This window comes from Dufourea novaeangliae, unplaced genomic scaffold, assembly GCF_001272555.1.
Source record: "Dufourea novaeangliae isolate 0120121106 unplaced genomic scaffold, ASM127255v1 scaffold162, whole genome shotgun sequence".
NCBI classification, from domain to species: Eukaryota; Metazoa; Arthropoda; class Insecta; order Hymenoptera; family Halictidae; genus Dufourea; species Dufourea novaeangliae.
In genome coordinates this window covers 1156746-1173218 of record NW_015374046.1, presented here as the reverse complement: position 1 = coordinate 1173218, position 16473 = coordinate 1156746, and the positions used below count along the sequence as shown (strand labels likewise).

Here is a 16473-nt window from a genome sequence, read left to right as displayed (position 1 = left end):
CTTTTCCTCGGGGAAATTTTTATTTGGGTTGAAATTTGTATTTATGGAATGTACTTGTTGTATAAAGGTTAAATAGCTGTTTTCTACCTCCCTCCTATCTCTCTCCAAATGCAATAAACGTATGGATGGCGTTGTCTATTTCTTCCTCGGCAAAGTGGAGATCTTTTGTCCCAGATATAAGTTGAAGTATTTCGACGGGTAATAGGGGAGCTCAATTGGATTACAAAATGTTCTATGACATCATGCTCAACCTACTTTTATTTTCCAGTAATAACGTCTTATGTATTGTTTATAATTTCTCTTCAGGTGTATAGAAAAATCATTTCTTTTTTTATAATTACTATCTATTTTATTACTACCTCCGATCTATAGAGCTTTGCCACTTTCAGAACATCGTTCAATGGCCAGTTAATACCAAAACACATGCAAAACACCATTAACGCATTTTGAATTAAATGAAAAAATGCATATGTTATATACGGGTTATTTCACGCCAAGTAAATATCACTTTTGTACACGCCGTCTGGGATTTTACTCAAATTAAAATATGCTATATTTCATTCGAAAATGGATTTTTATTTTCGTAATTATTCAAGATACCAGATTGATTCTTTTTTCATTTTGATCGTAAAAGACACACAACTTAATTTTTGTAGAATGATTCCAATATAATTTATTAGAATTTATTAGAATTAAAAAGTGGTAATTATGTCCATGGTACAACACCACCTATGTACCTTGGACATAGTACTTGTTTTTGTTAATTATGTGTAATATTATATATAATATACTCTATTCTTATAATACATAATTTCGATACCTTCTTAATCAGTCTTTACGGTATATCTAATATTTCTATGTTTTCTAGTCTTTATAACTTTTTTATTCTGTTTTTATTACGGGGCGCCTTAATAATTTGTTTATCCGTTTAGAAAAAAAGAGAAAAAATCGGAACAGAAAACAAAGACCTGTCCAAAGTATAATACAATTTTCACGCTCAAAGTACACTATACAGAAATTACGAAAACAACATCGTGTCATTTATAGATTAGAGATTAAGCCCTTCTTTGTACAGCAGTCTACGGCTAAATAAGTCACGAAATTATATTAAAAAAAAAATAAAGTTATTTGCAAAAGTTTAGATGAAAAAAGAATTATTACTTTTGATGTGAAAAAAAATCTTCAAATCGTCGGAACTTTTGTAGGCCCTCCCGCAGATTACGTATAAACTATGTAGTATTGGCAATTTTGCAAAACACAAATCCACTAATATTTTGAAATTATTGGATATAAGACCGTGGTATAACTACGTCGGTAGTAGAACAGGTAGGTTCCCCTACGTTAATGATTACAAATGGAATAGCATAAGCAGAAATAGGTTAACGTTAAATTAAACAACAGCATAGTTTCCAGTTGTTTAGGACTAACGGAAATGATAGGATGGAGCTGGTATTTTCGATAGAGAGGAATGAATTCCAAGTGAACTGGAATTGTAACTGGTTCGTTAAGTCGTAGCGGTGGTAGGTTTTCTTATCTGAAATAAAAGTATACTCGATCTAGAAAGCACCGTAGGTAAGCGGAATCTAGAGTTTTTCGAGCAGCGCCACGACGTCGAGTGGCCACCGGTAGAAAGGGAAGTGTGAACGGTAGTCTCGGCGGCGAGTGTTCCTATTTGATTTTCCAAGGTACCGTTTTCTTCTACGAATCTAGGCCCGATCCGTATGTCTAGCTAGGAGCACGCGCTGACTCGTACCGAAACGAGTCTAGCATTTTCCACGTATCTGCTCGCGACTTGATCCCACACTCGGCAATTTTCTTTTTCGACTGCGCGTACTCATTGCCCAGGTCACCGAGCGAACAATATACAGGGTGTTCAAAAAAAAAAACTATTCAATATTTATTTTGTACATAGGACACAGTGTACTGAGTAAAAAAGTCTGAATAAACATACAGTCGGTGTCAAAAGTATTCGTACACCCTTTAAAACAGAAAAACTTTTTTAATATTGGTCCAAATGACTTGAGTTCTTTTGTGAAGTTGGAGACATTAGTTTACTAAATGATATGTAAAAAAAAATTGAAAAAGTTGCAATTGGTTGGAATCGCGAAGAAAATAGTAGAGGTCGTTTTTTACAACTTTTTAATCTGAGGCTATAATGAAAATTTAATAAATACATATCGAAGATTTATATTAGTTATATACATACTGAAACTTTCACTGAAATCGGTTAATACAGAAACGAATTACAGGCATCGAAAGATGTAAGAATCTTTAGATATACTACAGTTGTAGATCAAAATTCGGGAAAAACTGCGCTTTTCAACATTTTTAATCGTTTGTATTTCGTAGCAACGTTAACCGATTTTGATGAAATTTTCAACATGTATATAACTAATATAAATCTTCGTTATGTATTTATTAAATTTTCATTATAGTCTCAGATTAAAAAATTGTAAAAACCGACCTTTACTATTTTTCTTCGCGATTCCAACCAATTGCAACTTTTTCAATTTTTTTTTACACATCATTTAGTAAACTAATGTCTCTAACTTCACAAAGTAACTGAAGTCATTTGGACCAATTTTAAAAAAGTTGTTCAGTTTTAAAGAGTAACGAATACTTTTCACACCGACTGTAGGTTGAAAGGTCGATCGTTTCTGAGATATAGACAATTTTGTATATTAGTATCATGATTATCCTACTGGCTTCCATCATACACACTGGACCAAAAAATTAAGATCTACCGCGTGTTGCGTAAGGAGGAAAGCCACTATGAAGCTTTAAAAACATTGATTTTTTTAAAATTTGCGTAAAGTTTAATTCTGTATTGCATTTCAGCACAAGTATTTATTTTTTATAACAGAAGATTGTAGTAACTAGTGAAAGTTTTTTTACATATTTGAATAATTTCTGGACGGGGGGGGGGGGCATTTCGTATTCTGGGGGCCAGGCCCACCCTGGCCTCTACCTAGTTACGACAATGCCCAGCTCGATGCTTCACTGTTGATGTAGGCTTTTAAGATCCATTTCGCTACTCACTTTTCTCCAAATTTTGTGTCTTTCATCTGATCCAACGAGTCTTAGAAGCTCATTACGTTTTCAGACGAAAGCAAATTCAACGTATTGCGGGTGGCGCGGCCACCTACCTACAGTGCGCAGTACTAACGTTAGAAGTCAACGTCTCGCTGGCAGATGCTAGGGTACTCATCTCATTACACGGCGAGGAGACGCAATGGGAAGGAAGAAGTTCGGTAAAAAAAATTAAGTTCAGTAAGAAAAACAAAAAGTGAATCTATCGCAATAACTAAGGAAGGGTAGGATGCCATCTGCACTCTCATCACTTCGCATTGTGCACTTTTTGTCATTGCCAAAAGATTGGATAGAAATGTGTTTGCTAAATTTCTCAAATCTCTTCTTTCTTCTAAAATAAAGTTAAACTAAAAAAAAACAGGCAATAACAGTTTATACGCTGCGAAAACTGTGTTGAAAAGAAAACGTAACGCACAAAAAGTGATCCACCAATTTTTCAGACTGTATCGCAAATTTCACTATCGAGGGCATAAGGTAAAAAACATCTGATCAGTTCGGCCTTCGGCACAGGGATTACGTGTACTCTTAACTTGAAACAAGTCTCGACACTTAGAAGATTCCACGATTTTTGTTAAAATGGCATCATGTTTTGTGAAAAGTGGTAATTGCGCAATATTTTACGCTATTTTGAAATGGACTGTATACGACGGAAAAGAAAATTTCCACAAATTGGCAACTAAAGGTTTTTAAAGAGAAACCTCTCAACTTTCCAAAACACTCGTTGCAATTTTCTATACTATCATGCGTTCGCAAGTTACAGGTGCTCAAAGTGGAAAGTACCTTTTCTCATATGATGGAGAATAACTGAACCAATAAAAATTGTATAAGAAAACAAGAAAAACGAAATTAAAGAGAAAAGTTAGCCCTCGAAAAGCAATACATTGAGTTTACCAGAGAAAATGTTGTTTGACCCACCCTCTCAAAGTTGTCGAACATTTTTTAACATTCCTTTGCTGCGTTTCATCTTTAAAAAAGCACCACACTACATGTGATTCGAAAACTAGAAACTTCAGGCTACGAAATGGTGGTTTACAATACTTTTTATAACAATTTTTCGCGGAGATATAGTCATTTGAAAATGACCAACATTTTTGGCAAATTTTAGTGGCCCCTTAATTTTGATGAGCATTTCTTTGGAATATTACATATTCCAATATTACTTATGCAAATAAACTTTTCTCAGAAGTATTCATTTCGTGTATTTCAATAAAAATCTTACTATTACGAGACCTGTGACAAACAACCGTTGTGTGAGACAACCAATCATAACGTGAGACTGGTTATCACATGTTACATTATCCTAATTAACACCAAGCAAACAGGTGTATTTACACTAACATTACAATAGCAATATTTTTAAAAAATCGCAAATACGTGCTTTTTCTATTATGTACTATGAAGAAAATTTTTAAATATTGTAAATAATTAGAGAGAGAAAAAAATTGCGAATTAACACTAGAACTACCAAACAAGTCAAAATGACTTGTCAGTACACTTATAACAATACATTGTTTCGGATCATTTGCAACTTATATTACGATTTGAAAGTGAAGAAATTAGTTAATTTATAAATTTATAAATTTTCAAAAGTTTCTCAGGTTTATTGACCAATCGAAACAGATATGCGTTTATCGTCGGTAATTCTAGTGTTAAAACATGTGACAGCCACCCCCGGTCTCCACTACTAATATTTCATTTCGTAATTTAAAATACGTAGCAATATGGGTACAGTGGGAACGAAAGAGGTTAAGAAGTTTCTATCGTCGTTCATACGATCGAAATGTTTCGATGAATTCCGACGTCGTCGGTCACCGATAACACGCTATTGACGCCACTGACATAAGGTATCGAGTATCGGTCACAGGTGACCCCAACGGACGCCATAATGCGTTATAAAACGTGTTCCAATACGTTCGGCGTTTGTTCTCCTCGTATTCTCGGTCACTTCACCTATGTTTCCACGGGATCCGTGAGTTATAACTGTATATTTCTGGAGCCGGGATAGGTCTTGGCATTAACAAAGTTACGCAATAACTGGTTTTCTCTGAGAACGAATTCTCGGTGCCACCGAGCCTCTCTTTCCATCCTCCGTCCCGAGACCGTTCGTCCGATGGCCTCGTGATCACGACTAAATTGCGAAGTACAGTTACTTATTTGTAGAAACGCGAGAAACTCGAGCGAAGACACTCGGTCAACGGGGATACGACGAAACGATCGTGTCTAATAGTTGACACGTACTTACTCGACCAAATTTGCAGTTCCGACACGACACTATCGGATCCTAAATGGATCAGCTCGACTTTTTGGGGACATTTTTCAATTCTGAAACCAACACTTATTTACAGAGTACCTTCATTACTAGACTGCGGATTTTTAGGCAAAATGAAAGTTTCTAAAGTAATTTATAAAGACAGGAGCAATTGTAGAAATTTATTTTCCCTCGTAAGTATCTTATTGGGTTCAGAATAAAATAGAGACCTCGTTGGATCCGATGAAAGTTTAATTGTTTATTGTATTTCACAGAGCCCTATAGGCTATAAATGTGTTACGTCCGTAACGAATTGCTACGACCATCTCCTGTTCCCGGGGATAAACTATTAAACTATTAGAGTGGTTGACAAAACCCAGAAATTGTCCCCGAGCGTTATCCGCACGTTTCCACACTGTGCATGCTTAGGCCACCCAGGGTTACCGTAATAAATTAAGTACGGACCGAGACGTACCACTCGAAGTGCGGAAATCTTCGAGGACTTGTCCTTCGGAAATTTCTGAACATCGGGGTGTTGCGTCTCACGTTGGAGAAATCGCGCGGTACCTGGAGTTGGCTCAGCACGTGGTAGTGGTGGGAAATTACCCCGAGACGTTCGGCATTGGATTTTTACAGGAAAAACCCCGAGGACAGGGGGTAGAAACGGGCATCTTAAAAAGGCTCGAACTGAAGAGCTCGGTGCCAGTTTTAGACAATCAGTTGTCGAGTCACCTCGTTACATTACCAGACATTCGAACGTGTACTTTAAGCATTTTAACACAGATCAGTAAAGATTTTAATATCAAGAAATCTCTTAAACATTTATTTCTCCCTACACCTTCGAGGTCCCTATCCCAGGATAAATTCCTTAAATGGATTGACCGAAACAGGGGACAAACAAAAATTTAGTCGTGATAAATTCGCAACAAATGCATAAAATCCGCAGTCTATTCATTATTATTAGGGGGAGCCTGGTGTATACGGGCTAAAAATGAATGACTTTGTTGGGAATTTCTTGTGAAGAAATTATTATACGAATCTCTTTGAAACTTCGAAAGTACTTTATTGTACAATTAAACTGAATACTAAAATTTTTATTTTCACGACATGCATAAATATTATAATTAGATGGACTTATGTGCAGTCTGACTGCCTCACCCTGTATAATCATAACGAAACACAATCATTATCGTTAAAAATATTGAAAATTGTAATAGTGTTAAAGAAACCAAGAAAAATTGTTCGATTAGAATTTCCCTAGCAAACATTCAACGAAATTCACGCGTTGTGAGAGTCGGTAATACAACGCGTTATATTCCGCTACTTAAAATTCCCATTGTCACACGGTCACTAACGAACTTCCACTTTGCGAAACGAGAACGGATTCTGCAATAAGGAAACGTTTAGGCGAGAACTCTGTTCCTACTTCGGCAATGATACAGATTGTCGTTCTAAATAGCCAGATTGCTCGTGGGTATGCGAAAAGTTCTCATACGCGATTAGATGGCAATTTGCTCTTTCATGGTTTAACCAACAACGTTTTAACCTGCCATGTGTAATAAAATACACAGAGACCCGCATAGTTGCACGTATACTTACCACAAAATTGTATACTCGTGACTGACAAGGGAAGGCACGGAAGTGTCCCCCTCCGATTTTGATGAAACTTCGTATTTCTGTTAAGCAGTCAAAAATAAGGGATACGTATTTTTTGTTATCGGCTAAGACGCGACTTTAAGGGGTGAAACCACCCCTCGAAGTTTTGATCCGAAATTTTTTTGTTATAAACAAATTATATTTTGGACAATTTGTTAGCACCATATTATTTTACATAAAAAACCGCAAACCTCGTCCATTAGAAGTTTTCATGTATCTCTTCTGGTTTTCGAGATAATACTTTCGGGTCGAAACCTCGAGGGGTGGTTTCACCCCTTAAAGTCGTGTCTCAGCCGATAAAAAAAAATACGTGTCCTTTATTTTTGACTGCTTAACAGACATACGAAGTTTCGTTAAAATCGGAGGGGAACACTTCCGTTCCTTCCCTTGTGAGTTGAACACAAATCGCATATGTGATGCTGTAAACATCTGTGAAAACAAATATGGCTCTTGTAAAGGAAATACACCTTGCACGTAGAGCGTATACAGGGTGTTCACGTTAATACTAGGCTGCATTTTTCCTAACAAATAGTAAGTACCTAACAAGAAAAAATAAAAGAGACAAAGTTTTGCAACTTTCTGTGACCAATATAATGCTTGTATGACTTGTTTTTTTTTTTTACATTTGCAAGATTTTTCCAGCAACAAAGGTGTCCATTAATTTTTTAAACAGAATTCTGTAGAAGCTTCTATCGAGATGAATTCATTCATATCTAGGGTGACCATTTTTTCTGCGGTGCAATCTGGGACATTGAGCCCGGTAGGAAGGGGGAGGGATAATTGTACAAAAAAATTAAAACATTGCACTTAATGAAATAAATACAAATACAATAAAAAACGCAAAAATCCAGGACGAATGGTCATCCTATTCGTGTGCCATCCCATGACCTTCAAGATCATACAAGGACAGAAATTAAAACAAGGTCACTGTTAAAGATACCGTTTACGACACACCGCCCAGAGATGTAAAATATGTACAGTAGAGCCTCTTGTCTCCGAACACCTATTATCCGAATACCCTAGTATTCGAACGTTCTACTATCCGAACAGAGTGTCTCCAGGCAACACATGCCTTCTCTTGTTTGAAATACTTACGATATATACTTTCTTCTATTCGATCGAACAGTTATTTATGTTTGAAAATTTCTGTAATTTAGCAACCAAACAAATATGGGATTCCTAAATATTTGAAGTATCAATTTTCTTGATCTGTATTTACATAAATGAAGTTTAGTATCAGATAAATGATTGTTCTATTATCTGAAAATTCCTTTATCCGAACACTTATGTCTCCCAATTAATTCGTATGCAAGAGGCTCTACTGTATTTCTAAAACGAAATAATGCAAGCGTGTGCATTAATATCTCGGACAACATTAGCAGAATCTACCAAAAATGTAATTCATATAACTGATACATATGTATGTGGAAGTGGATTCATGTATAAAAAGTCATATTGAACATCTCCTATAGTCTTGTCAATAAAGAATACTTCTAAACACATTGGTACGAAATATTAAAAATCTTTCTTTCATCCTTGGCTTTGTATGACCCTGAAGTTCATTGTATAGCACATAAATAAATTCGTCTTGACTCATGGTTTCCTGTGACATAAAAGAATATACAGCATTCCATTTGCAAAAATTAAAGGTCACCTTTGCTTCTCGAAAAACATTGCAAATGTAAAAAAACTGATACACGCTATTATGTTGGCCATAGAAAGCTGCAAAACTTTGTCCTCTTTTATTTTCTCCAAATAGGTATGTACTTACTGTTTGCGAGAAGAATGCTAACTAGTAATAGCGTGAACACCCTATATAACACTTCGAACACATCGCATCTGTCACAAAGTCCCGGCTTAAATCCCGATGAACATTCATTGGGCAAGATAAAAATACTATTGACAAACACATTCACTGTGTAAAAAACAAAAACATTGAAGCAGAATATTACTTAAATTTGGCACTCTATAGATACTAACGTTGTTAATGCAGTCTGATTTGGAGTATTCTATAGAAAAAGTACCTCAGAGTTGTATTCATTACTTTGTTAGTATAAATATACAAACAAGATAACCAATTTATAAATAGCTGAAATTAGCCATAATTCCGTTTCTTTTTAATTGGACATACACTATTTTTTAAAAAACAGATCCTTTGTACGTATATGTATAAATATGTACATGCATTCCGTCACTGCAAAAATCTTGAGACACTTTTACTACGTACGATCATTTTTGTAATTCTGTTTAAATAAAACTAATGGTATGTGACAGAAAAAAGATCGTTTAAAATAACAGAGTTATAAATTACATAAATACATTATATTTAATAATAACAATTGCTTTGTTTCTTTTAAGAAAATCGTATCAAGACTTGCAATGACCTCAAATACATATACAGGATGAGTCACTTAAAATTCAACAGGTGAGTCAACCTAAAATATATCAGCAGACCATAAATGCATATATGTATTGTACATACATATACATATGCATATATACAGTGTACAGTCAGTTATTTCCTAAACTGTTTGAAATACGAGGAAACTGTTTGCATAAAATTGAATGGTATGAGGGAGCTAATTAACGGGCTATGAAGAATTTTTGGTAATTATGTTCTCAATAATTACCATTTTTTACCACTTGATAGTCCGTTTCAAGACGAATTCAGTAACTTTTAATGTACACACCCTTTTTCAAATAGTTTTCGAGATATTGTGCTTACAAATTTACTGATGTTCAACGGAAGAAAATCTGCTCGAATAAGAAGCATCAGAGGTGGTTTTGTTAGCGCGTCAAGTGCCACATAAATCAGTAAACTTTTTGATATGCCAGTAATTTATTTGTATATATTTTTTTAATAATTTCAAAAAAATGTATAATTCCATTTAACCCCTTCGCCTACAATATCCTGTGAGAGCCGTGGTACGTCGATCAGGCCAAACCTAAGAATCACGGGTCTGGCTCGTGGGTCATTGTTGCCGATGTTTTTACCTCACAATCAGTTACGTGTTAGGTTTAATTTTTTCCAAAATTAAACCAGTTCTACCTTACACATGTATTTACGTATTATAAGACGTGTGCAATTGGCACAATTTCGAGCGCACGGTCGAAGCGTCAACTGGCTCGATGCGTAACCGCCAAGGCGTCGATTGTGGCACGCGCCGTCGGAACTTAAATCGTAGGGCAAAGGATTAAAAAACCAAACGTGACCTTCATATCTCTTAAAATAATAATGCAAAAAGAATTCGCCATTGCCCGTTAATTGTCCCCCTCGTGTCATTCAATTGTGTGTAAACAGTTTTCTCATGCTTCAGATAGTTTAGAAAATAACGGACTGTACACTGTTCGCACGGACACCCTGTATGTCCTTGGCTTTTAATGGTCCAGAAAAATACATATGTACAGGGTGTTTGAAAATTCAGTGTCACGGCTACCATAGCGTTATTCTACACCTTTGAATCGGTGGAGATCTGCAAAAGAAAGTCACCGCAAAGTTGACGTTGACCTTGAAATTCAAAGTCAACGTTTTTTATTATTACATCGTATTGCACTCGTCATGAGGATAAAAAGTCTGAAAGGAGGCGTGGGTCCCAACTCAACCATTCTCTTGGAAAATTGTGTTAAAGTTTACATTAGCATTCGGACTCGCATTATTTGCAATTTACTTACATATTTCAGTCATACGCAAGTTAAATAACATCTATAGTTGCACGTACACACCATTATATGTCGCATTTCTTCCGTTCTGTCTTTCTTCCTATAAAACGTTCGGAGTTCGTTGTCCCATATACGTATAGGTCAGTGGACTCCCGACGACGTCAGCTGTCTCGTATAGTACAGTCGAAATAACTACGCGCAACGACCACGTGTATGACTGCCCGCGCGTCATCCCCACCGCTGGGCGGATTTTTCTGGTTAATAAATTATATGGAATGATTCAGACGAATTTTTATTTTATGTATTAGTCTTTGGATTTCAGAACTATTACCCTAACAATGACATTAGCTCTTTTTAGAGCTATGTAGTATTATATATTTGACACCACGGGTTGTCTACTTTTCATAAGGCCATTTTGAAGTGAACCCACAATACATACAAAAAGCATGTACACAAGTATCTCATTCTGCACATGCGCAGAATCAATGTGACACTTAATAATATAAATAAAAAAAATTAATAAATAAAATGCAATGAGATACCAGTGGTAAAAGAATTTTATAAGATTTAAGGAAATATGGACACTTAAAAATTAACTATACGAAAATGAATTGAAGTTAACGCTACGTCGAAGCACACTGACTCGACAGGCCGAGCCATGCGGTACAAGCAGTGTTAACTTCAATTACTTCTCATAAGGCCATTTTGAAATGAACTTTTTTTTTATTTATATATTCTTTAAAATAATTGCAAAATAAATGGTTAAAAAATATTTTTTTTAACTGAAACAATTTTTGAGAATTAATAATTTCACAAAGCTCACTTTGATCAGTTTGTTAGTTCAACAGTTATAATTTATTGAAAAAAGGTTGACACTATATTTCAAACAGCTGTAAAATCAACAATTTTGAAAATTTGCAGAATTATATATCATTAAAGACTACGTACAACATATGTATATAAGTTTAAATAACATCCGAAATGTTACTCCAAAAAGTATCAGGCGTCGCGCGGAATAACCCCATATCGATATGGAAGTGACACCTATGGTTTCTTAGCGTTCTCCCGATTAAAATTATACCAAATATCACGTAAATCAGACTGTGTGTAACGAAGTTATCTTTACATTATGCAAATTAATTATTTGTGTAATTTCGTTAATTATAGTTCGACTTGTGTTATTTTTGGTATCATTTGCATCAGAAAAACATAAGGAATCGATTGATGTAAATTTCGTGAAATTTTCACTTTTTATTTCTGTCCTCGTCTTTCACCTCGAAGCTTCGGGGCACCATTGGACATGTAGGCCGGGATTCATAGTCATTATAAGTGCCTATGAATTCCAGCCGTACAATGTATATGATTTTTTCTCTGGTTTTACCAAGAAAAAATGATTCATATACTGTTTGCAAACTGTTCGCGAACACCAGTGGAGACGGGCCTTTATACTAACCCATGTAAACGCGCATGCGCGCCCACTACTCTCTAGTTACGAGCATCTGCTACCCATCCGGCTCTATTTACCAATTGTGCTCGTTAATTTCACAACCTTTTGTTCCTTCGTGCTAATTGAGTGGTTTAATAGATTTCATACAGATTAAAATATCTAAAGAGGACACCATGATCTTAAGTGAACAAGACTTAACACCAATTTTCAACACCATAACATTTCAGTATATCAACGTAGTATAATTATATGGTTTAGAAAAATAAAAGTTATTTTTTTATTGAAATTCGAAAACCATACACACATCTGTACATCCGTCTATATGCTATAGACTTTTATGTTATATCGTTTGTACACTGTAGAATGTAGAATTTTATATTTTTTTAAGTCGAATTAAAATTATTATAGATACATTTCATTTGCGTGAAATAATAATCCTTAGCAATAACGTGATACTGTATACAACATAAATAGAAACATTTAATGTTATCATATCTTGTTTGTGTTATGGATATTGTAGAAAGAACATTAAGATGGTGCTGTAATAGAACATTTCTAGTGAAACCGTTGCTTGCGATACTTCCTGACCCGTTTATTCAGCATAGCGAACGAAAGATGAACAACTCCGTCTAATTCGTACCGGAAAAAAATTTTCATAATATTAACGCCAGTCGTGCATTCACAGTTAGTGGTTACATTAAAGATCACTGTAGGCTCACATGTGGAAATGAAACAATTTTTACTCAACGTTTAAGAGGTTTGAATTTTTTGTACTGTTAAAACTGATTATGACAAATGTACTGGCACTGCTTACAATAGCAGATTAAGGTGGCTACCGTAAATTTTTGATAATTATAAATTTAGTTGTAAATTTAACAGAACATTTTTAAAAGCTTCAACTTTCGATTGCTACCAAAAAATTGCAAGGTCAACGATAAAATTATTGACAAAGAACTGTTATAAATATTTACTTTTTTAACACGAGCCTTATGAACTGTACTTGATACTGAGAAGTTAATCACTTCTTATGTAGTTACAAAAAATGACGTTTTTATAAAAAATTAGGTGGTTATAGATTTTTTTACGGAGATTATGATAACATGGAAAACAAATATGTTACCGATCAAATAAAACTAAAAATTACGATCAAAGTATGCAAACTTAGGTTTCAATACGTTTGGTAGTATCTTCTACGGATGTCTACTATGAGCGTCAACGTCGCTTGTTTTCCTTTGGTTTGTTGGAAGAACTTTCCAATTTTATCTTAAAAATTAAAAAAGGAGAATAGAATTTTTTAACAACATGGAAGGCAATTTTTGTTTCTTCCACTTATTTGTAAATTGTTTTCCATTTAAGTATTTTGATGTAGTTTAAAATATTATACAATAGAGTGACATATGGAGTCCCAGCTAGATACGACACCAACCGCGGAAGCTACTTTAATCCTCGGAAAGTGGCATTTGGATGTATGTTGATCCAAAGTTTCAAAAGCTTTACCGAACTCCCTAGTTTACGTCCTTTGGAATAGGGCATGTTGGGGCAGAGCTCACGGACAGGGTAGAATATGCTTGTGTGGAATACCTACGGGAGGCATGGAGGGGGAAACCGTTCGCGCGATTATCCGGGATAATTTATCCCATAATTCTGGCAATACTGTATACATATCTGGACCCCAGAACCAGAGTATATTATGTTACACTTTTCAAACTTTAGGGGAGAACAAATCATAGGTGCGGAAGGCTTGTACACTGACGAGCAAACTCGGCTTCCACTAGGGAAACGGCCTCCTACCACTTGGTATTGGGAATTATTGGAACTCATGCCAAATTAACATTCAATTTAACATTTATATCAGTTGTTGAAATAACTAAATCGGAACTTAATATCATTTTTAGACAATTATATTAGAAACTAGAAAACTTAAAACGAGATCATTTCAAGCCGCCACAGCGCGCCGGGCAAAAAATGATGCGCTTGACAAATTCCAAGGCCCATATATAGGATAGACTATAGTAGTCGTCATAGGATACACTTATCGAGGATTCTCTGTATTATAGCTCATTGGGAATCACTGTCTGATTATACATGTCTATGGGGGTAGGTTGATTATAGGTACAATCAGTTAAGAAAATGTTATTAGCAACTTATCTCAGTGGTAATAAAATAATACAATGTCAAGATAATTGTTTTATTATAAAATATTAATTATCTTTCTCTCATATTTTAGTAATAAACTACAGATTTTCTTCAACAAATCAATCTACAATCCACAAATCAATGAGCAAATCAATCAACAAGCCACAAAATATCAATCAACCTTTAGTGACGAAAAGTTAGTACACATTCATATTACCGGAGTTGGTTGACTAGCTAGCCATGTAACCCCAATACTATACATAATCTTAAGTTATTTACGTATAAAAAAATACTGTTTCAATAGGTCATCCAACAAACAAACTTTAAAATATACCTTTATTTATTCTACTGTAACTATAGGATTATTCCACGCGAAATCGGACACTTTTTGGAGTAACATTTCGGATTCTGTTGAAAGTTGAATATGTTGTAGTCTTTAAGGATTCATAAACGCATCTAGAAGAAGTTTTGACAATTTTTTAAATTGTTGATTTTACAGTTGTTTGAAATATGGTATCAACCTTTTTTCAATAAATTATAACTGTTGAACTAACAAACTGATTGAATTGAAAGAAAGAAGATTGAACATCAAAATAATGGTCATTCGCGTTGATGCAATAATTATGTCTCTTAATGAATGATTAATTTGCATTTTCTATTTTCTCCTGCGTAATTGAAGCTCATGCTGCCATGAATATTTACTTCATATCTTCTAGCGTTATAGGTTTGTTGAGGTAAACAATATTTTTCAATTTCCCCCATAGATAGAATCCAATGGAGTGAGATTCGGAGAACCAGAACGGTATGGTTATTCAAATCATTGAATTTGTTATTTTATGCTTATGCTCTATAAAGATATCGAAAAAAATATAAGGTTCCGTTTAAAAAATACCGGTTGTCTTGAAATCTCGTAAAAAAATGATCTTGAAAAAAATGCTTTCCATAGTGAAATGTGCCCCTTGAAATAGTGACTTTGTCCTAAGGATTTTTTCAATAAACCTTAAATAACGAAGATATTTAGGTATTCTCATTTGAATGCCATATCCTGTATAGCCGCCACTGTGTGTTTTGAAGCAGTAATATAAATGGATTATTAGCTATAGCAGCTATCAATGTATATTTAATTTTAAATGAAAAACCTACTAATTTGGGTGATTATTAACCAAAATTTTATGCCAACCTTTCTTTTCCAGTCCACTCTTATTGATACCTGCTGTTAGTATTAGACTTATACTGCCAGACAATATATAGACTACCTTAGACTCATATGTACAGTTACTAGAATATCAATTATTTCATCTTCGAACAACTATTGCACGCAGATAACAGTAACGATATATGTATTTTTCATAGTTGCAGAATGCATTGAAGGACAAGAAGGATGTAAGAGGTGCAGAGATGGAACGTGTGCTAGATGTGCAGTTCTTCTACATCAAGGAACTTGTGTTGACTCTTGCCCACCAGGTCACATTGCAGATTGGTCGACTAAAGATGAATATATGGGTAGAATTTGCAAAGAAACTGGATATATGTTTGGATTCACTGGTAGTCAGGTAGCCATTTTGGTAGGAGTTGTTTCCGGAGCAACTATATGTATCCTTATTATATTATGTGGAGCTATAATTGTGCATCGTAGAAAAAAGAAAACGGCTAAGTTTATTCAACAGTTTGAGGATAGGTATATTCTAGTATATTATAATTATAGATTATAAAAAGTAATACTAAGTACATATGATATGTGTTTTTTTCTGTGTTTTAGTGCAGAGAGAAGAGAATTCTTAAAACATCTTGCATCGCTCAGAGGAGAAGGTAATACATTTCTGTCAATGCTCAATGATACTAGAAGACAAGTTAGGGAACTATATTATTCTGGAAATAACGGGGATGGTGCTGTTGGAATACAAGCTTATAGGTAAAATAATTTAAGACATTTAAAAATAACTTTTAATTTATTTTAATTTATAAATTCTTTTTATATAATTATGACGTATAGACCTGTATTACGTGATTTGGCAAGGATACTAGTCCTCATTAATAGAAGAGACGACGAAATACCAATTCCTCCAGATGACTGGCAAAGATTATTCTCTTGGGCAGAAAGACTTTTGAGACGCTACAAAAGACACAGTTCACCAGAAGTAAGTTACATATTTTATTAAGCATAGACTTTAGAGTAACCAATTTTAAAAAAACTTGTATTAAATTTTTCTTCTTTTCCATGCAAGTCTTTAAAACA

The 16473-nt window shown here is 34.6% G+C and overlaps 1 protein-coding gene across 1 annotated transcript in view; it reads left to right on the top strand.

Moving 5' to 3' along the window:
• Nucleotides 1-16473, top strand: part of LOC107189744 — a 28030-nt gene that overhangs the window by 10762 nt on the left and 795 nt on the right. The window contains exons 2-4 of the mRNA XM_015578357.1: nt 15597-15915; nt 15997-16149; nt 16231-16375. Of these exons, the coding sequence (XP_015433843.1) occupies nt 15597-15915; nt 15997-16149; nt 16231-16375 (617 nt within the window). The remainder of the gene's footprint in view (nt 1-15596; nt 15916-15996; nt 16150-16230; nt 16376-16473) is intronic.